The sequence below is a fragment of the Ovis canadensis genome, chromosome 2 (genome assembly GCF_042477335.2).
Source record: "Ovis canadensis isolate MfBH-ARS-UI-01 breed Bighorn chromosome 2, ARS-UI_OviCan_v2, whole genome shotgun sequence".
NCBI classification, from domain to species: domain Eukaryota; kingdom Metazoa; phylum Chordata; class Mammalia; order Artiodactyla; family Bovidae; genus Ovis; species Ovis canadensis.
In genome coordinates this window covers 49,799,447-49,822,718 of record NC_091246.1, presented here as the reverse complement: position 1 = coordinate 49,822,718, position 23,272 = coordinate 49,799,447, and the positions used below count along the sequence as shown (strand labels likewise).

Here is a 23,272-nt window from a genome sequence, read left to right as displayed (position 1 = left end):
TGCACCTGTGATATTTGGTGATAACTAAGCTGCATAAGGAGGATGGCACGGCAGATCACCCCAGTATTCTTGCCTGGAGAATACCCATGGACGGAGGAGTCTGGCGGGCTACAGTCCACGGGGTCACAAAGAGTCGGATATGCTTGAGTGACTAAGCACAGCACAAGCTGCATAAAACAAGGAGGATGAGACGCCAAGTGAAAAGTGCTGGTAAGGGGATAAGAACACAAGCAGGTATGTTTAAAGTCTCAGGACATTAGGAACAAAAGTTGGAATCCAGGGCCAGTAAATATCCCAGGATTTTAGTCTAGAATGTTAAAGGACAGATAGGAATAAAGTCAGACCAAAATAGACCAGATATTATGAAAACTAAAGCCAAGCCTGGAATCATCTCAGCTCTTGACTAGATAAAGTGAACTGCCCCTATGGAGAAAAATCTTCTCTGAAGAAAGATAATGCCACCTGTAGCTTCTTTCATTTTTCATATCGAATTCAATTAATTAAACTTACTAGGTATACTAGGTAATAGGATCAAATCTTAAAAAAAAAAAGGAAAGAAAGAAGGAAGAAAGGAAAGAAGAAAAATAGGCAACAAAGCAGATCTACAGGTGGTTCATATCTTGAATTTATTAGTCCTGGGCTTTAATGTAGCAGGTTTGTATGTTCAAGAAAATAGACAAAAGATACAGAATATCACCAGAAAACAGGGAGCAAAGAAAGAAAAAAAAGAATAAAATTAAAATTCTAAAAATTTTAAAATATTAATACAACAAATGAAACTAAGAACTCAATAGATGGATGAAACAGTATATTAGACACAGCAGAAAGTAGGTTAGTGAACTGAAGAAATGTTAGTAGTAAATATTCAGCCTGAGGCACAGGGAGGGAAAAAGGACAGAAAGTAAGCAATAAACATAAGAGATATATGGAATGTGTTGAAAATTTATAGCACATGTATGACTGGTGTCCTAAATTTGAGAAAAGGTTAAAAAGGTAAAAGCAGTGTTTAAGGGATATTTTCCTAGAATTTCCCCAATACATATCAATCCACTGATTCATGAAGTTCCATTATGCTTAAACTCCAACCAAGATAAAACCAAACAAAACCGTACTTCAGCACAGCATATAAAACTGCTGAAGAGTCAAGCAAAGATAAAATCTTAAAAGCAGTTAGAGAAACAAAAAAAGGATGCCTTATCTTCAAAAGAGCAACAATTAGTCTGGTGGCTGATTTAACAGAAACAAGGGATGCCAGAAGACAATGAAATGACCTCTGAAAGTGCTAAAAGAACATAACAGACCACCTAGAATTCTACACCTAATTAATATATCTCTCAATATTGAAGGTGAAAGAAAATTTTAGACAATCAGAAACTGAGAGAATGTGTCTCTAGCAAAACCAAAAAAAAAATCTTCTTTCTTTAAAAGAAAGACCAAGAGAAGTTCTATAGGTAGAAAGAAAATGATCATAAACAGAATGGAAATGAAGGGAGGAATGAGAAGTAATGAAAAGTATAAATATATGAGTAGATCTAAATGAAACATGACATCAGTTTCAAGGACATCCAAGAAAATCTTCTCGAAGAACAAAGATGAGGGACTTAACATTACCAGGCATCAGGTCTTAAAAAACTTCAATTATTAAGGCAGTGTGGTATTGGTTAAAGGATAGGCAGATAGACCAGTGGAAGAGAACAGAAAGTCCAGAAATAGATCTCCACACACTGAAGCTAAGCCATTTCAGTCGTGCCTGACTCTGCGACACCATGCACTGTAGGCTGCCAGGCACCTCTGTCCATGGAATTCTCCGGGCAAGAATACTGGACTGGGCAGCCACTCCCTTCTCCACGGGATCTTCCTGACCCAGGGATGGAACCTGGTTCTCCTGCATTGCAGACAGATTCTTTACTGTCTGAACCACTAGGGAAGCCCCAAGAATACTGGAGTGGGTAGCCATTCCCTTCTCCAGGGGGATCTTCCCAAACCAGGGATCGAACCCAGGTCTCCTACATTGCAGGCAAATTCTCTACTGTCTGAGTCACCAGAGAAGCCCACCTCTGATGTTACATAAAATCAGTTTCATGTGATTTCTATATCTAAAAGTGAAAGGTAAAACAAACTTCTCAAAGACAAGATAGAAAAATATCTTCATGAGCTTGGGTGGGCAAAGTTGCTTAAATAAGACACACATGATGTAAGTAATAAATATAACTGTCTAAGAATTCATACCCAGAATACAAAAAGAACTTTTACAAATCAGTGAGAAACATGCAGAGAATCCAAGTAGAAAAATGGGCAAAAGACTTGAATAGTCAGTTTATAAAAGAGAATATCAAAATGGCCAATAACGATGTGAAAAGATCAACAACTTCATTACTTATCAAAGAAATGCAAATTAAAATAAAAATGAGATGCCACTACTCACCCACTAGATTGGCTAAAATTGAAAAGCTAACAATGCCAAAAGTTGGTGAGTGTGTGAACCAAATGAAACTCATAATCTCTGCCAGTGGGTGTGTAAATTGGTACAACCACGTTAGAAATCTGCTTGGCAGTGTCTATTATAGCTGAGCATATGCCTTCTCTATGACTCAGAAATTCCAACCCTAAGGATGCACCCAATAGTACTGTGCACATATACTTACTAAAATACATCAAATGCCTTTCAATAAATCAAATAAAAAGCATGCAAAAGTTCCACACACAAGATTTCTGAGAGAAATTGAATGGATGGAAAGACTCTATATTACAAAGATATCAGTTTTTCCTAAGTCTATACCATCAGTAGAATTCCAACAACAAACCAGAAAAGGTTTGTGCATATAAATTGGCTCATTACTCCTTTCTCCTGACCTCAAGGCTGCTGCACTGAGGAAGGAAGAGAACTACAGTTTGTTGAGCACCCATTGTGTGCTTGGCACTTAGCAAGCTATTTTCCTCTGTATTACTTCATGTAATCTTTCTAAATCTGTAAAAGACATATTACTCCAGCATAATCAGAAACAATTTGAGAAAGGCCAAATGGCTTGCCCAATGTCACTGTATCACTGTTGTTTAGGTTCAGTTATATAATCTAACAGACAAAAATTATCGGTGACTTAAATGAAATAGTTTATTTCTCTCTCAAGTAAAAGTTGTCCATGGGTAGGTGGTGCAGGGCTTCTACGGCAACTCCACAGTATAACCAGAGACTGAGGCTCTTATCTTTATGCCCCGCTATCCTAAAGTTTCCTTCTCAAGGTCACCTCTTGACAAAATCGCTGCTATAACTCCAGCCATCTCATCCATATTTCAACCAATGCAGAGGAGAAGAAAGAAGAAGGGTAAGCTCTCATCTTAAAGCAGACTTTTAGAAGTCTTGTATAATACTTCTACTTAAATCTCACTGGTTAGACTTAGAATCCTGGCTCTATCTAGCTACATGGGAGGCTGGGAAATGTATATTTTCAGAGGAGTGGCAACATACCCAGTTAAAAATCAGAGTTATGCTACTGAAGAGGAAGAAGGGCTATGGATGTTGTATGGACAACTATCTGCCACACCACACCATTCCTCCTGAGCCCATGTTCCTTTGCCACACCGCCCATCTCCCAGGGACGTGAATATCTAAGGAAGCAGCCGGTAACAGGAGCTTTGTGGGGAAGGCGGGGGCAGAGGCAGCAGCATCATAAAGCTTGACTCCCTGAGGAGCATCTCTACTTTTCCATAGCACCTTCTCATCCTCCTCTCTAGAGCCCAGAGCTTCCTAAAAGCCCCAGGTTCTTTGTTATGGAGCTCCCATGGCAGTGACAAAGAGATGCGTGCAGCTTTCCCCAGGTCATTGCTCTAATTTGAGGACTCATTAGATTTCTGTTTCCTTTCGTTCTGCTGTGTTGGATAAACAGTCGTGGGTGGTCACAGAAGTTTCTTCTGGAAAACATTACAGAAGTCTTCCAAAGAAAGAGCCTGTGCCTTTGGTGGAGGGTTGGGGCCACTTCTGAGGTTCCCACTAATTCCAGCGTTCTGTGAACACTTCCATCTGGTGCCTTGGCCCAACTCTGTGTATCTCAGCAGGAGAATGGTAACAAGGAAGAATGTCCTTATTGGAGAGGCTAAGCCATCACTGGAATTTTATACCAAAATTATAAATACTCACAGTGGAAACAATCCCAATGGGACACTGAAAAGTGAAAGCTGACACTGGAAATCACCAATGTCAACAGAGTCACTTTAGGGGAATAGAGTGGTGATGGGGAACTTTAACAAGGAGAAAGAGACATGAGAGCCAAAGCAAGTATCCAGAGGCTGTTTACGAGAGGTTCTGGAAAACTGAGCTCTGAATGTGCTCGGGGAAGCCCAAAGGTCCGCACTTGTCCCGTCGCTGGCAATTCCAACTGGCAGGGACTGATGAATGTGCCGGGGAGGGAGACCTTGTTATTCCTCCTCCCAGAAATCTCCTGGATGCCAATGAACAAGCTGGGGCAGCTTGGCACTGGAGACAGGCATATGGAAGAGGGAACTGCAGAGAATGCATTCCAGGAGGGCCCACTATTCCACCCAATTCTGTGACTTTATCATGGGTCACCTCTCTCCTGGGGGTTCCAGAGTTTAACATTATAACCATATCACACAGCTCACTGTAATAACTCAGTATCATACCTACACAGAGTCAGATAATTTTACTGTGAAAGGATGCTAGGAGTTATATGGTCCAAATCTCTCATTTTCAGTTGAGGAAACTGAGGCCCAGGGATAGTGAGGGTCTAGCTGAGGTGGCAGACTAGTTGGTGACTATGCCAGGATTGGCACTAAATCCTGATTACTAGACTTACGCTGTCCTGTTCTGCCACTTACTAACAGGCCCACTAAGACATCACAAAAAGGGCTGACTTGGATGTGCTCTGCTCCTAGGCATGTCCCAAGTTGAGAGGAAAAGCATGGAAGAGGGGAAGGGGCAGTGAGTGGGAACTTAGCAGTCCTGGTTTCCAGTCCCTGGATCTGTCCTTGACCTGCTGGGTGACATTATCAGTGTCCTGGGGCAGCCATAACAAATTTCCACAAACTCGGTGGTTTAAACAGAAACTTATTGGCTCACAGTTATAGAGGCCAGAAGACTGAAACTAAGGTGTTGGTAGCATTGATTCCCTCTGGAAGCTCCAAGGGGAATCCATTCCATGCCTTTCTTCTAGATTCTGGAGGCTGCCAGAAATTCTTGGAGTTCCTTGTCTTATAATTCCAATCTCTGGCTCCATCTTCACATGATCTTCTCCAAATAGCAAACCTCCTCTGCCTTTTTTTTATAAGAATATTTGTCATTATGGCAACCCACTCCAGTACTCTGGTGTGGAGAATTCCATGGACGGAGGAGCCTGGTAGGCTACAGTCCATAGGATTGCAAAGAGTCGGACAAGACTGAGCAACTTCACTTTCACTTTCAGGTAGTGGCGCTAGTGGTAAAGAACCTTCCTGCCAGTGCAGAAGATATAAGAGTTGCAGGTTCGATCCTTGGGTTGGGAAGATCCCCTGGAGAGAAATGGCAACCCACGCTAGTACTCTTGCCTGGAGAATCCCATGGACAGAGGAGCCCGAGGGCTACAATCCACGCAGTTGCACAGAGTTGGACACGACTGAAGAAACTTAGCACACACGTCTGCAGGTAGTCTAGGATAATCTCATCTCAAGATCCTTAAATTAATTACATCCATAAAGACTCTTTTCCCAAATAAGGTCACGTTCACAAGTTCTAAGTGTTAGGAACCGGACATACCCTTTTAGGGGCCACCGTTCCTGTTTAACCCACTACAAGGATCCTGGGTGTGCTATTCCCCTTTCTGCTCCTCATCTTTTCTATGTGTAAACAGTGAGGGTGGAAGAGTCCACTGACTTGGTTCTATAAATGTTCGCTTGTTTTATGGATACTGACAGATCCCAGAATACAGGTACTTACCCAACAGCCTGTGCCACGCTGACCAAGATCCCCAGCAGTCACATATACCACAAAACCAAATGCAAGAACTATTTCATGACTTTCTAGAACTTTCTTGAGCCATATAGTCTTGAGGGTTGGTTGGGGAAGTTGGCTTGTGGTCAGACCACAAATAGTAATGCCTCATCAACTCTGGGCCCCACACCCTGTTGAGAGAGCATTCAACACGATCAAGTACAGAGAATGGGCTGAGCACGGGAAGGGGCCTGACAAAAACAATCTGTGCAGGGCAAGGGCCAAGGGGAGGTGAGTGAAGCCTTCCCTTCAGAAGCAAAAGGAAGAAGCACCCCAAAGCTCAGTAATCAAGATTAAAAAAAAAAAAAAAAGAATCAAAACTAATGCAAAAAAAATCCACGATGAGCAAAAATTTACAGACAGACAAGATGTGTTTCTGTAATTATGTGGCTCAAATCAGTTCACCCTAATGGTGGCCTTGTGGATCCTGTCTTTACTTAACATTTTGATATTTTGTTCATCATGGATTTTCCCACTGAGGTCCTTGGCACCCCCTTAAATTCTTCCCTTAGACCTGGCCCTGGAACTATGAGTTACAACTGGAGGGGTGGGCCCACGAGGGACAAGGAATGCCTACAGGGATATGACGGTTGCCAACAGGACCTGTGGAGGCCCAGAGGGGCCAGTGGGGAAAATTAGGGGATCAGTTCTAAGTCCTGTGCTACTGGAAGGATCTGAGAGTGTGATGGGAGGCTGGTCTACGTGACCCATTGTTGTTTAGTCGCTAAGTCATGTATTTTCGACTCCATGGACTGTAACCCACCAGGCTGGGGACTTCCCAGGCAAGAATACCGGAGTCGGTTGCCATTTCTTTCTCCAGGGGAGCTTCTCGATCCAGAGATTAAACTGGAGTCTCCTGCATTGGCAGGCAGATTATTTACCACTGAGCTACCAGGGAAGCCTGTCAGGAGAGCCCTAAACCCAGAATCCCAGAGGCAAAAAGGCTGAAAATTTCCCTGTGTAACTTCAATCTTTCAACCTTAAGATTGTAAGAAATGCTGTCTCTTGCCTCAATGACTGTGGGACAGGGACTGGGTCACCTGGAATTTCAGAGCTGCACCAAGCAGGAAGGCTGCCTGGCTCTGCTCCTGATGGCATTGCTCCATCTGGGGAGACCCAGGAGTGGGTAACCCACATTGTACAGTGAAGCGAAGAGCCCCAGGAGTAGCTCCAAGATGCCCATTCATGTGTATAGTGATATGGGGATGAGGTGAACCTTTTTGTCTGTGCATGCTAAGTGGCTTCAGTCGTGTCTGACTCTCTGCAACCCTATGGACTAGAGCCCGCCAGGCTCCTCTGTCCATGGGATTCTCCAGGCAAGAATACTGGAGTGGGTTGCCATGCCCTCCTCCAGGGGATCTTCCTGACCGAGCGATCAAACCCTCTTATGTCTCCTGCATTGGCAGGTGGGTTCTTTACCACTGGTGCCACCTGGAAAGCCTCAGACTCCTCACTGGCCCCAAATTTAAAAATTAAAAATTAAAAAGGAAAGCCAGTGACTTGGGAGGTGTTAAGATTCCCAGGTAGCTCAAATGGTAAAGAATCTGCCTGCAATGCTGGATATCTGGGTTCAGTTCCTGGGTTGGAAAGATCCCCTGGAGAAGGGTATGGCAACCCACTCTAGTATTCTTGCCCAGAGAATTCCATGGACAGAGGAGCGTGGCAGATAGTCCATGGGGTCACAAAGAGTCGGACACGACTGAGCAACTAATGCTTTTTGGAAGATGTTATAAAGTCAAAATGTTTATTCCAAAAAACACTGCAAAAAAAAAAATGACCTTCCCAAAATGCATTCCTGTGCATTTCTACATCCATGCCTAGGTAGCATTCACGCTCCTTGGAATGACATTTGTGGCCCTTGGGGCATCTCATAGCCCTTATCCCCACTTAGCTTCACAGGTCTCATGTGTAATCATTTTCATCTTTGGTCTTCCTTAAGTTTCTCATTTTAATTACTATATTGTCTGCCTGCATGGAAATTTCTTCTTAGTTTTTGTACTTTCCTCAAATTTTATACTATTTTTAGATTAAAGTATAGAGTATCCCTGGACCCAAGAATCTTCTAATAAACTGCAAACTTCAACACCTTTAAAAATAACATTTACTGAAATAAAAATGAGTTGTTTCTACTCATTATTCAGCATGTCCCCAAACTTTATATGGTCACTGACTCAAGTGTGAAAATACTTCTTTCAATATTTTCTACCCAGAATGTTTTTCCAGGCCCTCTCAGGTACCACATGATTGAAAGAGCTGCTTATAAAATGTGTCCTAATGATTTGCCATTTTTGGGCAAATCAATAAATCATTCTTGTAGTATTGGCTCTGATTGAAAATAAATAATGGATAAAACTAAATATATATATATATATATTTACTTTACTATGAAACTGATTCTTCAAGTGAAATTGAAGGTGGGTGGAGGATTTAAAAATCTGAGATAAAAGGAGACAGAAAAGAATCACGTGCCCTGCTGTACTAAACTTTGGCTGGTGGTTAGAACTGAGAGATGGATGTTGCCATCATCACTGGGGCTGTCACCTTCCGATTCTTGATAATGCTTTCAATGATAGAGAACAGTATACTTTGGAAATACTTTTACATACACCAAGCTACCTGTTCTCTCACAGCCCTATGATAAAAGCAGGCCAGGGGTTAGTCGTCCCTAGTAGGAACATCCTTAGTGGAGGCCTGAGGACGTAAGCACACTGAAAAGGTCCGCCTCCCAGCTATGACAGCACAAGGTGCCAGGCGCCATGCCAGCCACATTGCACAACCTGCCAACCAGTCCTCCTTTTGACCCCAGAGGAGGATATTTGCACTGCTACGATACAGATGAAAAAAAAAAAACAGCAGCTCAGAAAACTCAAGCTCAAGGTCACACATCTGGTAACTGGGGTTTGGACCAGTGTTTCTGGTCTTCAGTACCTGTTTCCCCAAGTCTACTTGAGGGGTTATTCTTCTCCTCCAGGCTGACAGGAGCATCAATTAGACTGAGAAATGACATTCCAGGTCAGAGGGTGCAGGGGATGGTGGTCTCGTCTGAAAGTCAATGCCTGCAGTTGTTTGCTATAATAGCCAGGACTCCATCCCTTATGCAAACACTGTGTTATGTGCTTAGAAAGCACCCTTACCTCATTTGATTCCTACAATTCCCTAGAAGAGGGAGACAGCCAGATATACCCCTTTAACAAATACAGGATTTATTTATACTCCTACAACAAATAACAAATAGAGGCTCAAAGAGGTCAAATGATTTGCTGAAAAATCACACAGCAAAGGCCAAAACAAGATCTGGGTGCTTTCTGCTGATATCACTGGACAATATGGCACTGACCTTCCCGGAGATGGTCTTGATCTGCTTGGAGCTCAGGGGCTCGAAGTCCACACCGATGTAGCCCTCCATGGCAGTAAGCAGATGCTTCCGGAGACAACGCGAGGAGTTGGCTTCTGCGTGCACCTGCTCCCACCAGGAAGGCTCATACCAGCCCGGGATGATCCACTGGTATTTGCTCCCATACATATTCTCCTCATATGCCTGCAAGAGATGGGTTGATCATGAAGGTACCAAGAGACAAACGTTTTTTTCAAAGCTTTGAAACCTGTGGGAAAGGTGGAGGTGGGGCAGTGACTCAGGCTTCCTCATACCAGAGGATTTGCTAATTTTTCCATTACTTGCTTGGTCTCCTCATCATCTCTCAAGGTATCCAAAGTAGTTTATAGGAAACGTATACTAAAATAATAAAACACTGAATAAAAATGAAAATGCAAGTGCCTGGGAAAATATAAATTATAATATGCTTACTGGAGGTAATATGCTTATTGGTGGTATCTTCCTGGGTCAGGAAGATCCCCTGGAGAAGGGAATGGCTACCCACTCCAGTATTTGTGCCTGGAGAATTTCATGGACAGAGGAGCCTGGTGTGCTGCACCCATGGGGTTGGACATGACTTGGCGACTAAACAACAACAAATAAGAATCCGCCTGCAGTGCAGGAGACCCAGCTTCAATCCCTGGGTCAGGAAGATCCCCTGGAGGAGGGAATGGCAACCTACTCCAGTATTCTTGCCTGGAGAATCCCCAAGGAAAGAGGAGCCTGGTGGGCTACAGTCCATAGATTTGCAGAGAGTCAGACATGACTAAGTGACTAACACTACTGGAGGTAACAGAGGACAGATGAGTCCACCGAAGGTTCAAACGCTATAGGCGATGAACCTCCTGGCAGCCCAAGAGAAAAGGGCAATGGTATTAATTGCAGAGCTCTCACTTTCACTAATGAGAAAAAACACCAGTCCCTTAAGGACACAAAATGTTTTCTAGGCTTTAATCCCTGAAAAAAAACAAAGCCTCATATGGAGGATACTGTCAAATTAGCTAGCATGGTATCAACAGTGTCCCCACAACAAACAGATTTCATAAGGCTATTTTTGTATAGATTTTTACGAAAAGCTGGGATCATAATCTTAAAATATAACTCAGGGGGGAACAATTTTGCAAGGGGGCCAAGAAAATTTAATGTAAGCATGCAACTTATGTAAGATGCCACTTGGCAAACTGAACATCCCTCTGAATCTTTACCCAAAGCATGGTGGGCATAAATCCAGATCCTAAAAAAAGTCCCTTATATTTATATGCTTTACGCCCATCTTATTGGTTCTTCATGTTCACCATCTGAGGTGGTCTGGGCAGAGTTTATTAACCTCATTTTAGAGATGAAGAAATTGGGAACCAGAGAGGGAAAGTCACTTCTGCAAGGTCACAGAGTCTGGAACCTAGGTCTCCTCCTCATGCTGCACAGCCACACTGCCTAATTCCCATTTAAGCCCAAAATTGTCAGACTGTTCTCATACACCCCCACTTGGCTTTAATTCTTACTGTGATGATTTTACATCAGGAAAAACATGATTTTTGATAGCTTATATGCACCCAGAAAGTCCCAAAGTGTAGGAATGTCACATTCCATCAAAGCTGGGTCCAGAATGGAGTTTCTGAGTAGAGCTCACAGCCCTCTCAGGAATCAGAACGCCCGGAAGTGACTATAGAGAGTGATGGTTATGCAGTGCTCTAGGTGTGCTGTAATGAACTGCATACATTTAAAATGTGAGCCTGAAATAATCCAGCAATTTGTTCCAGGGGAGTTACCTATGTTAGGAGCACATGGGGAAAACAATTCACGTCACACCCTTTATGTTCCTTGACTTACAAGAAAGACAGCATACAGGCCAAGAGGGTGTGGAGAGAGGAGCCTGTAGGATGGTTCTGGATGCCTGGGAGGTTTTGGTTGCCCTCCACTTAGGCTCTACCATGCTACGCCAGGGTCTGCCCAGAAAGGTGGGCCAGAGCCCCTATTAGTTGTGTCTGATACAGAATAGTTATTATCAAGTCAATGAGTTGGAGGAGTGTTCCTTTCATTCCTGCATCTGGGGAGGCAATTCTAAAATTCTCTCAACACCTGAAAAAGCCCAGCCTGCAGTGTGAAGCATCTGGGGTAAAGGTGAATTAGAATATTTGTTCCTTAACTTAAGCTCAGATTCCATCTCCATGGCCTCTATTCATTGATTCAGTGAAAACTCCAGAGAGTAAACTGAGATTGTTTCATAAAATAGCTCTTCAACTATCTCAAGTCAATGATCACATTGCCTGTTCTCTAGAATCCTCCAGTGATACGGAACTTTCACCTCCCTCATTCTGGACACTGGACTTTTCATGATGCAGCCTCAGATCCTAGTCATTTTCCCAGCAACTACATTTTACTGTTGCCCCAATCAAAGCTGTTGTAGAAAAACACAGCCCTTATATTACAATCACATAACAAAACCGTGGTTCAACAAAAGAAGGCAGCCACCTCGGCTCCCTTCTAATAAATGGGGTTTACCCCACAGAAACTTTTTTTTTTTTTCTAAAGATAATCCCAGATCCCGGCTGGGGGCTAAACCTTTGAACAAAAGGGTCATTCCAATGATTCCAGGTTATTTAATCAGTGGTCAAACCTGTGAGGGGGATTCCCTGGTGCTCGTAGTAAAGAATCCTGCAATTGAGGAGCCACAGGAGATGCGGGTTCAACCCCTGGGTCAGGAAGATCCCCTGGAGCAGTAAATGGCAACCCACTCCAGTATTCTTGCCTGGGAAATCCCATGGACAGAGGAGCCTGGCGGGCTACAGTCCATAGGGTCTCAGAGTCAGACATGACTGAAGCGACTTAGCACTCACTCACTCGAAACATGTGAGACTTTACAACTCTCATCTTTCACTGGCAGAGAGGAACTCACATATATTGAACCCCTATTACGTGCTTGGCCATTTATATACAGTATCTTATTTTATTCTCACAATAACCCTATGATGTGTATGCTATTATCTCTATTTTATAGACAAAGAAACTGAGCCTTACAGATTGAGGAATTTGCCCAAACACATTCAGTTAAGTCAAGAGGACAAGATCCAAAGTCTATTTTTTTGTTTTAATTTCCTTCCATTCTCAGCAAAACAAAATAAAACTTTTCTGAAGCTTTCTCAGTCTTTTCTTATTTTGGCCACATCGCTCAGCTTGTGGGATCTCAGTTCCCCAACCAAGGATTCAACCGGGGCCATAGCAGTGACAGCCCAGGATCCTTAACCACCAGGCCACCAGGGAATTAAGTTTTTTCAGTCTTCAAAGGTGAGGTAAGATAGCTCCACCTATTAAGAATATATGGTAAGTAAGAGTCAATAGACAGAGAGACAACATGAGGAAGTCTTTTTCATCAGACACAAAGACAGATTTGCATTCCTCTATGAGATGAAAGACCATGTGATCATTTGGAAGCAGCATGGAGTGGGAATCCAGGAAACTCCCAGGAATCTGCTGTGATAGCTCTTTAACCTGCCACTGTTCTACTAGGTGTTCCTTGTGAGTGAATTTTCCACAGAAGCTCAGTCCATTTGAATGACAACATATTTTGTTTAGAACATTAGTCAATTTTGATGAAGATAAAATTTTTTCCACTGATCTTCTGGGGAAAAGAAAACCATAGTCAAGCCAATTCTGTGCCATATAGCATCTGGGTAATCTGGCCCATAACTCCTTGGATCTTGCTTTTCTCACCTATAGCCTGTGGAAGGCAAAGCCCATCTCATTGGGTTGGTGTAGGAATTAAATGAGGAACATAAAAGCAACCTAATCAAAAATGGGCAGAAGAGCTAAACAGACATTTCTCCAAAGAAGACATACAAATGGCCAATAGGCAAATGAAAAGATGCTAAACATCACTAGTTATTAGAGAAATGTGAAGCAAAACAATAAGATTTCACATCACATGGTTAGAATGGTCATCATTAAAATACAAACAACATTATATTTACAATATCTATAAATAATAAATGCTGGAGAGAATGTGGAGAAAATGGAACTTTCTAACACTGTTGGTATGAATGTAAATTGGCACAGCCACTATGGAAAATAGTATGGAGGTTCCTTAAAAAAATGCAAATAGAATTGTTATCAGTTCAGCTCAGTTGCTCAGTTACGTCCGACTCTTTACGACCCCATGGACTGCAGCATGACAGGCCTCCCTATATATCATCAACTCCTGGAGCTTGCTCAAACTCATGTCCATCGAGTTGGTGATGCCAACCAACCATCTCATTCTCTGTTATCCCCTTGTTCTTCTGTCTTCAGTCTTTCCCAGCATCAGGGTCTTTTCACCTGAGTCAGTTCTTCGCATCATGTCGCCAAAGTACTGGAGTTTCAGCTTCAGCATCAGTCCTTCCAATGAACATTCAGGACTGATTTCCTTTTGGATGGACTGGTTGAATCTCCTTGCAGTCCAAGGGACTCTCAAGAGTCTTCTCCAACACCACAGTTCAAAAGCATCAATTCTTCTGCACTCAGCTTTTTTATGATCCAACATTCACATCCATACATGACTACCGGAAGAACCATGGCTTTGATTAGATGGACCTTTGTCGGCAAGTAATATCTCTGCTTTTTAAATGCTGTCTAGGTTGGTCATAGCTTTTCTTCCAAGAAGCAAGTGTCTTTTAATTTCATGGCTGCGGTCACCATCTGCAGTGATTTTGGAGCCCAAGAAAAAAAGTCTGTCACTGTTTCCATTGTTTCTCCATCTATTTGCCATGAAATGATGAGACCAGATGCCATGATCTTAGTTTTTTGAATGTTGAGTTTTAAGCCAGCTTTTTCACTCTCCTCTTTTACTTTCGTCAAAAGGCTCTTTAGCTCCTCTTCACTTTCTGTCATAAGGGTGGTGTCATTTACGTATCTGAGGTTATTGATATTTCTCCTGGCAATCTTGATTCCAGCTTGTGCTTCATCCAGCCCAGTATTTCATATGATGTACTCTGCATAGAAGTTAAATAAGCAGAGTGACAATATACAGCCTTGACTTACTCTATTCCCAATTTAGAACCAGTCTGTTGTTCCATGTCCAGTTCTAACTGTTGCTTCTTGACCTGCATACAGATTTCCCAGGAAGCAGGTAAGGTATGATCCAGTCCTGGGCATATATCTGGAGAAAAATCTAACTTGAAAAGACACATGCACCCCTATATATGTATACATATATAGCTGATAATGCTTTGCTGTATAGCACAAACTAACACAACATTGCAAAGCAACTATACTCTTTGTATAAAATAAAAACTTAAAGCTTAAAACAAATAAATAAAATAAAAGATACATAGAACCCTTATGTTCATAGCAGTACTACTTATTTACAATAGGCAAGACACGGAAGTAACCTAAATATCCACTGACAGATAAAAGGGTAACAAAGATGTGGTACAGCCAGAAGGAAAGGCAGGACATACTTAAAGTGATGAACGAGAAAAACCTACAACCCAAATTACTGTACCCAGCAAGGATCTCATTCAGATATGAAGGAAGAATCAAAAGCTTTACAGACAAGCAAAAGCTGAGAGAATTCAGCACCACCAAATCAGCTTCTCAACAAATGCTAAAGGATCTTCTCTAGATAGGAAACACAGAAAGGGTGTATAAACTCAAACCCAAAACAGCAAAGTAAATGGCAACGCGACCATACTTATCAATAATTACCTTAAATGTAAATGGGTTGAATGCCCCAACCAAAAGACAAAGACTGGCTGAATGGATACAAAAACAAGACCCCTGTATATGCTATCTACAAGAGACCCACCTCAAAACAAGAGACACATACAGACTGAAAGTGAAGGGCTGGAAAAAGATATTTCATGCAAATGGAGACCAAAAAAAAGCAGGAGTAGCAATACTCATATCAGATAAAATAGACTTTAAAATAAAGGCTGTGAAAAGAGACAAAGACAGTACATAATGATCAAAGAATCAAACCAAGAAGAAAATATAACAATTATAAATATATATGCACCCATCATAGGGGTACTGCAATATGTAAGGCAAATGCTAACAAGTATGAAAGGGGAAATTAACAATAACAAAATAACAGTGGGAGATTTTAATACCCCGCTCACACCTATGGATAGATCAACTAAACAGAAAATTAACAAGGAAACACAAACTTTAAATGACACAATGGACCAGCTAGACCTAATTGATATCTACAGGACATTTCACCCCAAAACAATGAATTTCACCTTTTTCTCAAGTGCACATGGAACCTTCTCCAGGATACATCACATCATAAATCTAGCTTTGGTAAATTCAAAAAAATGGAAATTATTCCAATCATCTTTTCTGGCCACAATGCAGTAAGATTAGTTAGTTAGTTAAGTCGCTCAGTCGTGTCCGACTCTTTGCGACCTCATGGACTATAGCCCACCAGGCTCCTCCTTCCATGGGATTCTCCAGGCAAGAATACTGGAGTGGGTTGCCATTTCCTTCTCCAGGGGACCTTCCCAACCCACGGATCGAACACAGGTCTCCCACATTGCAGGCAGACGCTCTAACCCCTGAGCCACCCGGGAAGCAGTAAGATTAGATCTCAGTTATAGGAAAAAAACTATTAAAAATTTCAACACATGGAGGCTAAACAACACACTTCTGAATAATCAACAAATCATAGAAGAAATAAAAAAAGAAATCAAAATATGCATAGAAATGAATGAAAATGAAAACACAACAACCCAAAACCTATGGGACTCTGTAAAAGCAATGCTAAGGGGAAGGTTCATAGCAATACAGGCTTACCTCAAGAAACAAGAAAAAAGTCAAATAAATAACCTAACTCTACAGCTAAAGCAACTAGAAAAGGAAGAAATGAAGAACCCCAGGGTTAGTAGAAGGAAAGAAATCTTAAAAAATTAGGGGAGAAATAAATGCAAAAGAAACAAGAGACCATAGCAAAAATCAACAAAGCTAAAAGCTGGTTCTTTGAGAAGATAAATAAAATTGACAAACCATTAGCCAGACTCATCAAGAAACAAAGGGGGAAGAATCAAATCAACAAAATTAGAAATGAAAATGGAGAAATCGCAACAGATAACACAGAAATACAAAGGATCATAAGAGACTACTATCAGCAACTATATGCCAATAAAATAGACAACTTGGAAGAAATGGACAAATTCTTAGAAAAGTAAAACTTTCCAAAACTGAACCAGGAAGAAATAGAAAATCTTAACAGACCCATCACAAGCACAGAAATTGAAACTGTAATCAGAAATCTTCCAGCAAACAAAAGCCTAGGGCCAGACAGCTTTACAGCTGAATTCTACCAAAAATTTAGAGAAGAGCTACCATCTATCCTACTCAAACTCTTCCAGAAAATTGCAGAGGAATCTAAACTTCCAAGCTCATTCTACGAGGCCACCATCACTCTAATACCGAAACCAGACAAAGATGCCACAAAAAAGAAAACTACAGGCCAATATCACTGATGAACAAAGATTCAAAATTCCTTAACAAAATTCTAGCAAACACAATCCAACAACACATTAAAAAGATCATACATCATTACTAAGTGGGCTTTATCCCTGGGATGCAAGGATTCTTCAATAGCCACAAATCAATCAACACAATACAACACATTAACAAATTGAAAAATAAAAGCCATATGATTATCTCAATAGATGCAGAGAAAGCCTTTGACGAAATTCAACATCCATTTATGACAAAAATGGAAATGGAAACTGTAATCAGAAATACTCCAGCAAACAAAAGCCCAGGACCAGATGACTTCACAGCTGAATTCTACCAAAAATTTAGAGAAGAGCTAACACCTATCCTATTCAAACTCTTCCAGAAAATTGCAGAGGAAGGTAAACTTCCAAACTCATTCTATGAGGCCAACATCATCCTAATACCAAAACCAGAAAAAGGTGCCACAAACAAAGAAAACTATAGGCCAATATCACTGATGAACATAGATGCAAAAATCCTTAGCAAAATTCTAGCAAACAAAATCCAACAACATATTAAAAAGATCATACATCATGACCAAGTGGGCTTTATCCCAGGGATGCAAAAATTCTTCAATATCCACAAATCAATCAACATAATACACCACCATACGATTATCTTAATAGATGCAGAGAAAGCCTTTGACAAAATTCAACATCCATTTATGACAAAAACCCTCCAGAAAGCAGGAATAGAAGGAACATACCTCAACATAATAAAAGCTATATATGACAAACCCACAGCAAACATTATCCTCAATGGCGAAAAATTGAAAGCATTTCCCCTAAAGTCAGGAACAAGACAAGGGTGCCCACTTTCACCACTACTATTCAACATAGTTTTGGAAGTTTTAGCCTCAGCAATCAGAGCAGAAAAAGAAAGAAAAAGAATCCAGATTGGAAAAGAAGAAGTAAAACTCTCACTGTTTGCAGATGACATGATCCTCTACATAGAAAACCCTAAAGACTCCACCAGAAATTACTAGAGCTAATCAATGAATATAGTAAAGTTTCAGGATATAAAATTAACACACAGAAATCATTTGCATTCCTATACACTAACAATGAGAAAACAGAAAGAGAAATTGAGGAAACAATTCCATTCACCATTGCAATGAAAAGAATAAAATACTTAGAAATATATCTATCCAAAGAAACAAAAGACCTATATATAGAAAATTATAAAACACTGATGAAAGAAATCAAAGAGGACACAAATAGATGGAGAAATATACCATGTTCATGGATTGAAAGAATCAATATAATGAAAATGAGTATACTACCCAAAGCAATCTATAGATTCAGTGCAATCCCTATCAAGCTACCAACGGTATTTTACACAGAACTAGAACAAATAATTTCACAATTTGTATGGAAATACAAAAAAACCTCGAATAGCCAAAGCAACCTTGAGAAAGAATGGAACTGGAGGAATCAACCTGCCTGACTTCAGGCTCTACTACAAAGCCACAGTCATCAGGACAGTATGGTACTGGCACAAAGAGAAATATAGATCAATGGAACAAAATAGAAAGCCCAGAGATAAATCCACACACCTATGGACACCTTATCTTTGACAAAGGAGGCAAAAATACACAATGGAGAAAAGACAATCTCTTTAACAAGTGGTGCTGGGAAAACTGGTCAACCACTTGTAAAAGTATGAAACTAGAACATTTTCTAACACCATACACAAAAATAAACTCAAAGTGGGTTTAAGATCTAAACATAAGACCAGAAACTATAAAACTCCTAGAGGAAAACATAGGCAAAACACTCTCCGACGTAAATCAAAGCAGGATCCTCTATGATCCACCTCCCAGTGTATTGAAAATAAAAGCAAAAATAAAAAAACGGGACCTAATTAAACTTAAAAGCTTTTGCACAACAAAGGAAACTATAAGCAAGGTGAAAAGACAGCCTTCAGAATGGGAGAAAATAATAGCAAACAAAGCAACTGACAAAGAATTAATCTCAAAAATATACAAGCAACTCCTGCAGCTCAATTCCAGAAAAATAAATGATCCAATCAAGAAATGGACCAAAGAACTAAACAGACAGTTCTCCAAAGAAGACATATAGATGGCTAACAGACACATGAAAAGATGCTCAACATCACTCATCATCAGAAAAATGCAAATCAAAACCACAATGAGGTACCATCTCACACTGGTCAGAATGGATGCTATCCAAAAATCTACAAGCAATAAATGCTGGAGAGGGTGTGGAGAAAAGGGAACCCTCTTACACTGTTGGTGGGAATGCAAACTAGTACAGCCACTATGGAGAACAGTGTGCAGATTCCTTAAAAAACTGGAAATAGAACTGCCATACGACCCAGCAATCCCACTGCTGGGCATACACACCAAGGAAACCAGAATTGAAAGAGACACATATACCCCAATGTTCATCACAGCACTGTTTATAATAGCCAGGACACAAAAGCAGCCTAGATGTCCATCAGCAGACGAATGGATAAGAAAGCTGTGGCACATATACACAATGGGATATCACTCAGCCATTAAAAAGAATGCACTTGAATCAGTTCTAATGAGGTGGATGAAACTGGAGCCTATTATACAAAGTGAAGTAAGCCAGAAAGAAAAACAGTATACAGTATACTAACACATATATATGGAATTTAGAAAGATGGTAATGATAACCCTGTATGTGAGACGGCAAAAGAGACACAGATGCATAGAGCAGTCTTTTGGACTGTGTGGGAGAAGGCAAGGGTGGGATGATCTGAGAGAAGAGCATTGAAACATGTATATTATCATATATGAAATAGATCACCACTCCAGGTTCAATGCATGAGATAGGGTGCTTGGGGCTGCTGCACTGGGATGACCCAGAGGGATGGGATGGGGAGGGAGGTGGGAGGGGAATTCAGGATGGGGAACACATGTAAACCTATGGCTGATTCATATCAATATATGGCAAAAATCACTACAATATTGTAAAGTAATTAGCCTCCAACTAAAATAAATAAATAAATAAAACTTCACTTTCAATTCTCACATCACAGTTTTATTAATATAAAAATCATGATGTGAGTCAACATTGAGAAAAAAGATATGGTACATATATACCATGTGTACCACATGGAACATTACACAGCCCTAAAAATGAATAAAAGAATGTCATTTGCACAATATGGATGGACCTAGAGATTTCATACTAAAGTGAAATGTCAGACAAAGAAAAATACCATATGATATCACTTATATGTGGAATCTGAAATATGATACAAATGAACTTACTTACAAAACAGAAACAGACTCACAGACATAGAAAATAAACTTGTGGTTACCCAAAGGGAAAGGGGGAAGGGATAAATTAGGAGTTTGGGATTAGCAAATACAAACTAGTATATATAAAACATAAATGACAAGCTCCTACTGTATGGCACAGGGAACTATATTCAATATCCTATAATAAACCACAATGGAAAAGAATATGAAAAATGTATATATAACTGAATCCCTTTGCTGTATACCAGAAACTATTACAACACTGTACGTCAACTATACTTCAATAAAATAATAATAATAATAAATGAGGTAATATGTGTACATGCTTGGCCAACACTCTGTGCAGGAACATTTCAGCTGCTCCTTCTCATCCCATTTTCCTTTTGGTAACTCAAGGCTTTATTCTGAACATTAGCCATTGTTTAGGCTATGGGCAGTTATACTTTTGAACATAGGGAAGATTGGTCCAAATACCAAATGGCCCCAGACTGTTGTTCTTGGAGTTTCTGATCCATTTTTGATGGGTTTGTCTCTTTCCTAGCTGTCAGGTCTAGGCTGTCACTTTCACTGTCATTAAATCCCTCTCCCCACTCTGAATCTGCTGCTTTTAAATTGCTATGGAAAGCAGGGATTGTTAAACATATGTGTAGCAAAAAAGTACACAGGTTTGAGTGAGGGTCTAAAAGGCTCTCCTGCAAGGTAGGTAGACTGGGCTTAAATATAGCATCCAGTGTCTACAGCAACTGCAGAGAAGCCTCTGGGCCTCCATTTCAACATTCCCACTTTCAGAAGAGCTGAGATTGTGGGACACTGACCTTTAAGAAGCTGCTGGTATCTTTGTCTGTCTCCTTTGCCAAAAAGGGAGTTTTGGGGTGGGGTGGCAGGGTGGTATCTGCTCTTCCCAGGGTCCCCAGTGCTGAGCACACTGCCTGATGTATAAAGGGCACTGGCTGTAGAGTGACTGACTGAACACACTTTCAGTTGACTTGGTCACCTTGGTTTTCTTTTTTTTTTTTTGCCTCTAGTAAGAATGTGGTCTCAGGCCCTGTGGCCACCAAACAGCCCTGCCAGGTAATGATGGGCAGTCCTAAGCTCATGTTCTTCAGTTCCATGAACCACTCTGTTCTCATTAGCTGCAGACAGGTGGCCATGAGGTAATTTAAAAATCCAATTTCCTCTTTTTATTAAGTTTCCTTTTGCCTTCTCACCTCCCCATGCAAGAAGGACATTTCCCTTTTACAGGCATTTCACAACCACAATAGCAATAAATCCTCACATCAGTAACGCAGTTCACAGTTGGAATGATGGTCATCCTTTGGTGACCTTGTTTAAGCCTCTCAACCATCCAATGAGGCACATAAGGCAGAGGTCATCGCTTCCACTTTAGGGGTGAGGCAGCCGGGGACTGGAGTTGCACAGTGGCCTGTCTGAGGTCACACAGCTGGCAGAACTAAAACCAGAACCCAGGTCAGAATGCTTGAGAATTTAGAACAGACCACCAAGCAGAGAGAAGACAAGTGACAGGTCATGCTCATCCTTTGCTGGAGCCAAAGTGAACATTTTGCCAGAGGGCTATAAAGAGGTTTTGCATTTGCTGGAATCTGCTCTCCCATTGGTGGCAGGTCCAATCTCAAGAACACGTATCAACATGCTGCAAAGTTTGCACTGCATGTGGCATTTGGATGGCAAAAACACGGCTGTCTCCATCTGGTTGCACCTGGACCCTGACCCTGACACAGGCAGCAAGGCCCTGCATTTCTGCTCTATGCAACCTCTCCCTCCACCATATGTCAGAGTCTTGATCCATTGTGAAGACACTGAGCAGACTCTCCTTGGGATCTTCCATGCCTGCCAGAAGAGCTCCTTCCTAAGCATGTAAGATGGAAAGTCCTGACAGGGAGGTCCATTTGAGGATCTGACACACGGAATAAATGTCAAACACAAAACTTCTGAGAAACACTTCAATGAATGAAGCTGCCAGCAAAGATTCTTAGAGCAAGGCTACTTCAAAATGCCCAGAGTCTAAGAGGAAGAAGAAAGTGGGATGAGGAAGTAAGACGATGTCCTGTGCTGTGGAAGGCAAACAACCTGGGGCTTTGTTCAAGAGGGAGACAGCCACGCTGTCTGTTCCGAAATAGAAACCACACTGCTGGAAATGCCACTCGGAAAATAATCCCAGCACAGAGGGAAATCACAGCCACACCTTGGCTTAGGGTTTGGCTCAAATCAGAACAGGAGGTCTGTCTACATTTTGTACAAACAGGAGATGGCCAGGGCCTAGTGTGACATCTTCCTGGGTCATTTTTATTGATTTATTTTTCCTATTGGATCAATAATCACTTACCGTGTGCCAGTTGTTTACAAGGCTTTGGGGATATGTGGGGATAAAATTCATCTTCTTCTCTAAATATTTATGTCTTCTAATTTGGAGCATTATTTTCCTTTTTCAAATGGGCCATTTCTGGACCTTAGATGGTAACATGCAAGGTATTATGAGTTTGAAGCAAAATGTATTAAATCAATTTGCTCTGTTTTTTCAATTTTTCTCATGCTCCTCCTTAGATTTTCGTATGAAAGACTCCTTGTTATCCTTAACTGAGACATAGGATGCTTAACACAATCTTGTAAAGTTCACCAGTTAGTAACCTTGCCAGCCCAACAGTGGTTCATTCCATCCTCAGAAACCTACATAAACAAAAAAAGATAGCTGACATCTGTGGAGAGTTCACCATATGTCCGGCATTATGCAGTGTTTTTGCTCGTTTAATCTCTGCAACAACCCTATGAGACAGGTGTTATTATTATCCCCATGTTACAGATGAGAAAACTGAGATTCAGAAAGTGTCAACAAGCCCACATTCAGTCACTAAGCTGCAGATCAGGGGTCCAAGCCCAGGCAGACCGACTTTTGAGCGCTAAGTGCTAAACTCAAGAGATGTCCCTGAAATGGCAGCCAGTAGCTTCTGCCTCCTTCCTTCTATTTTGAGAGATCAGGTGGTTCCCACTTTGCTCCTGAGCCTTCACAAGGAAACATCCGTGTGTGACTGTGTTTTCCAGCCACTGCTCTCTCCTCTCTCCTGGCCTCTTCTCAGTTCCTTCATCTCTTCTAAAACAGGGCACCAGGAGCTGAGCAGGACACCCTGGGTGGGGTCTCTCCAGCAGAGAGCAGAGAGACCACCCTCCCTGG

General features: G+C 41.3%; 1 protein-coding gene across 1 annotated transcript in view; it reads right to left on the bottom strand.

Moving 5' to 3' along the window:
* GABBR2 (gamma-aminobutyric acid type B receptor subunit 2) overlaps window positions 1-23,272 on the bottom strand; it is a 370,642-nt gene that overhangs the window by 141,827 nt on the left and 205,543 nt on the right. The window contains exon 6 of the mRNA XM_069576091.1: window positions 9,318-9,518. Coding sequence (XP_069432192.1) covers window positions 9,318-9,518 — 201 coding nt within the window. The remainder of the gene's footprint in view (window positions 1-9,317; window positions 9,519-23,272) is intronic.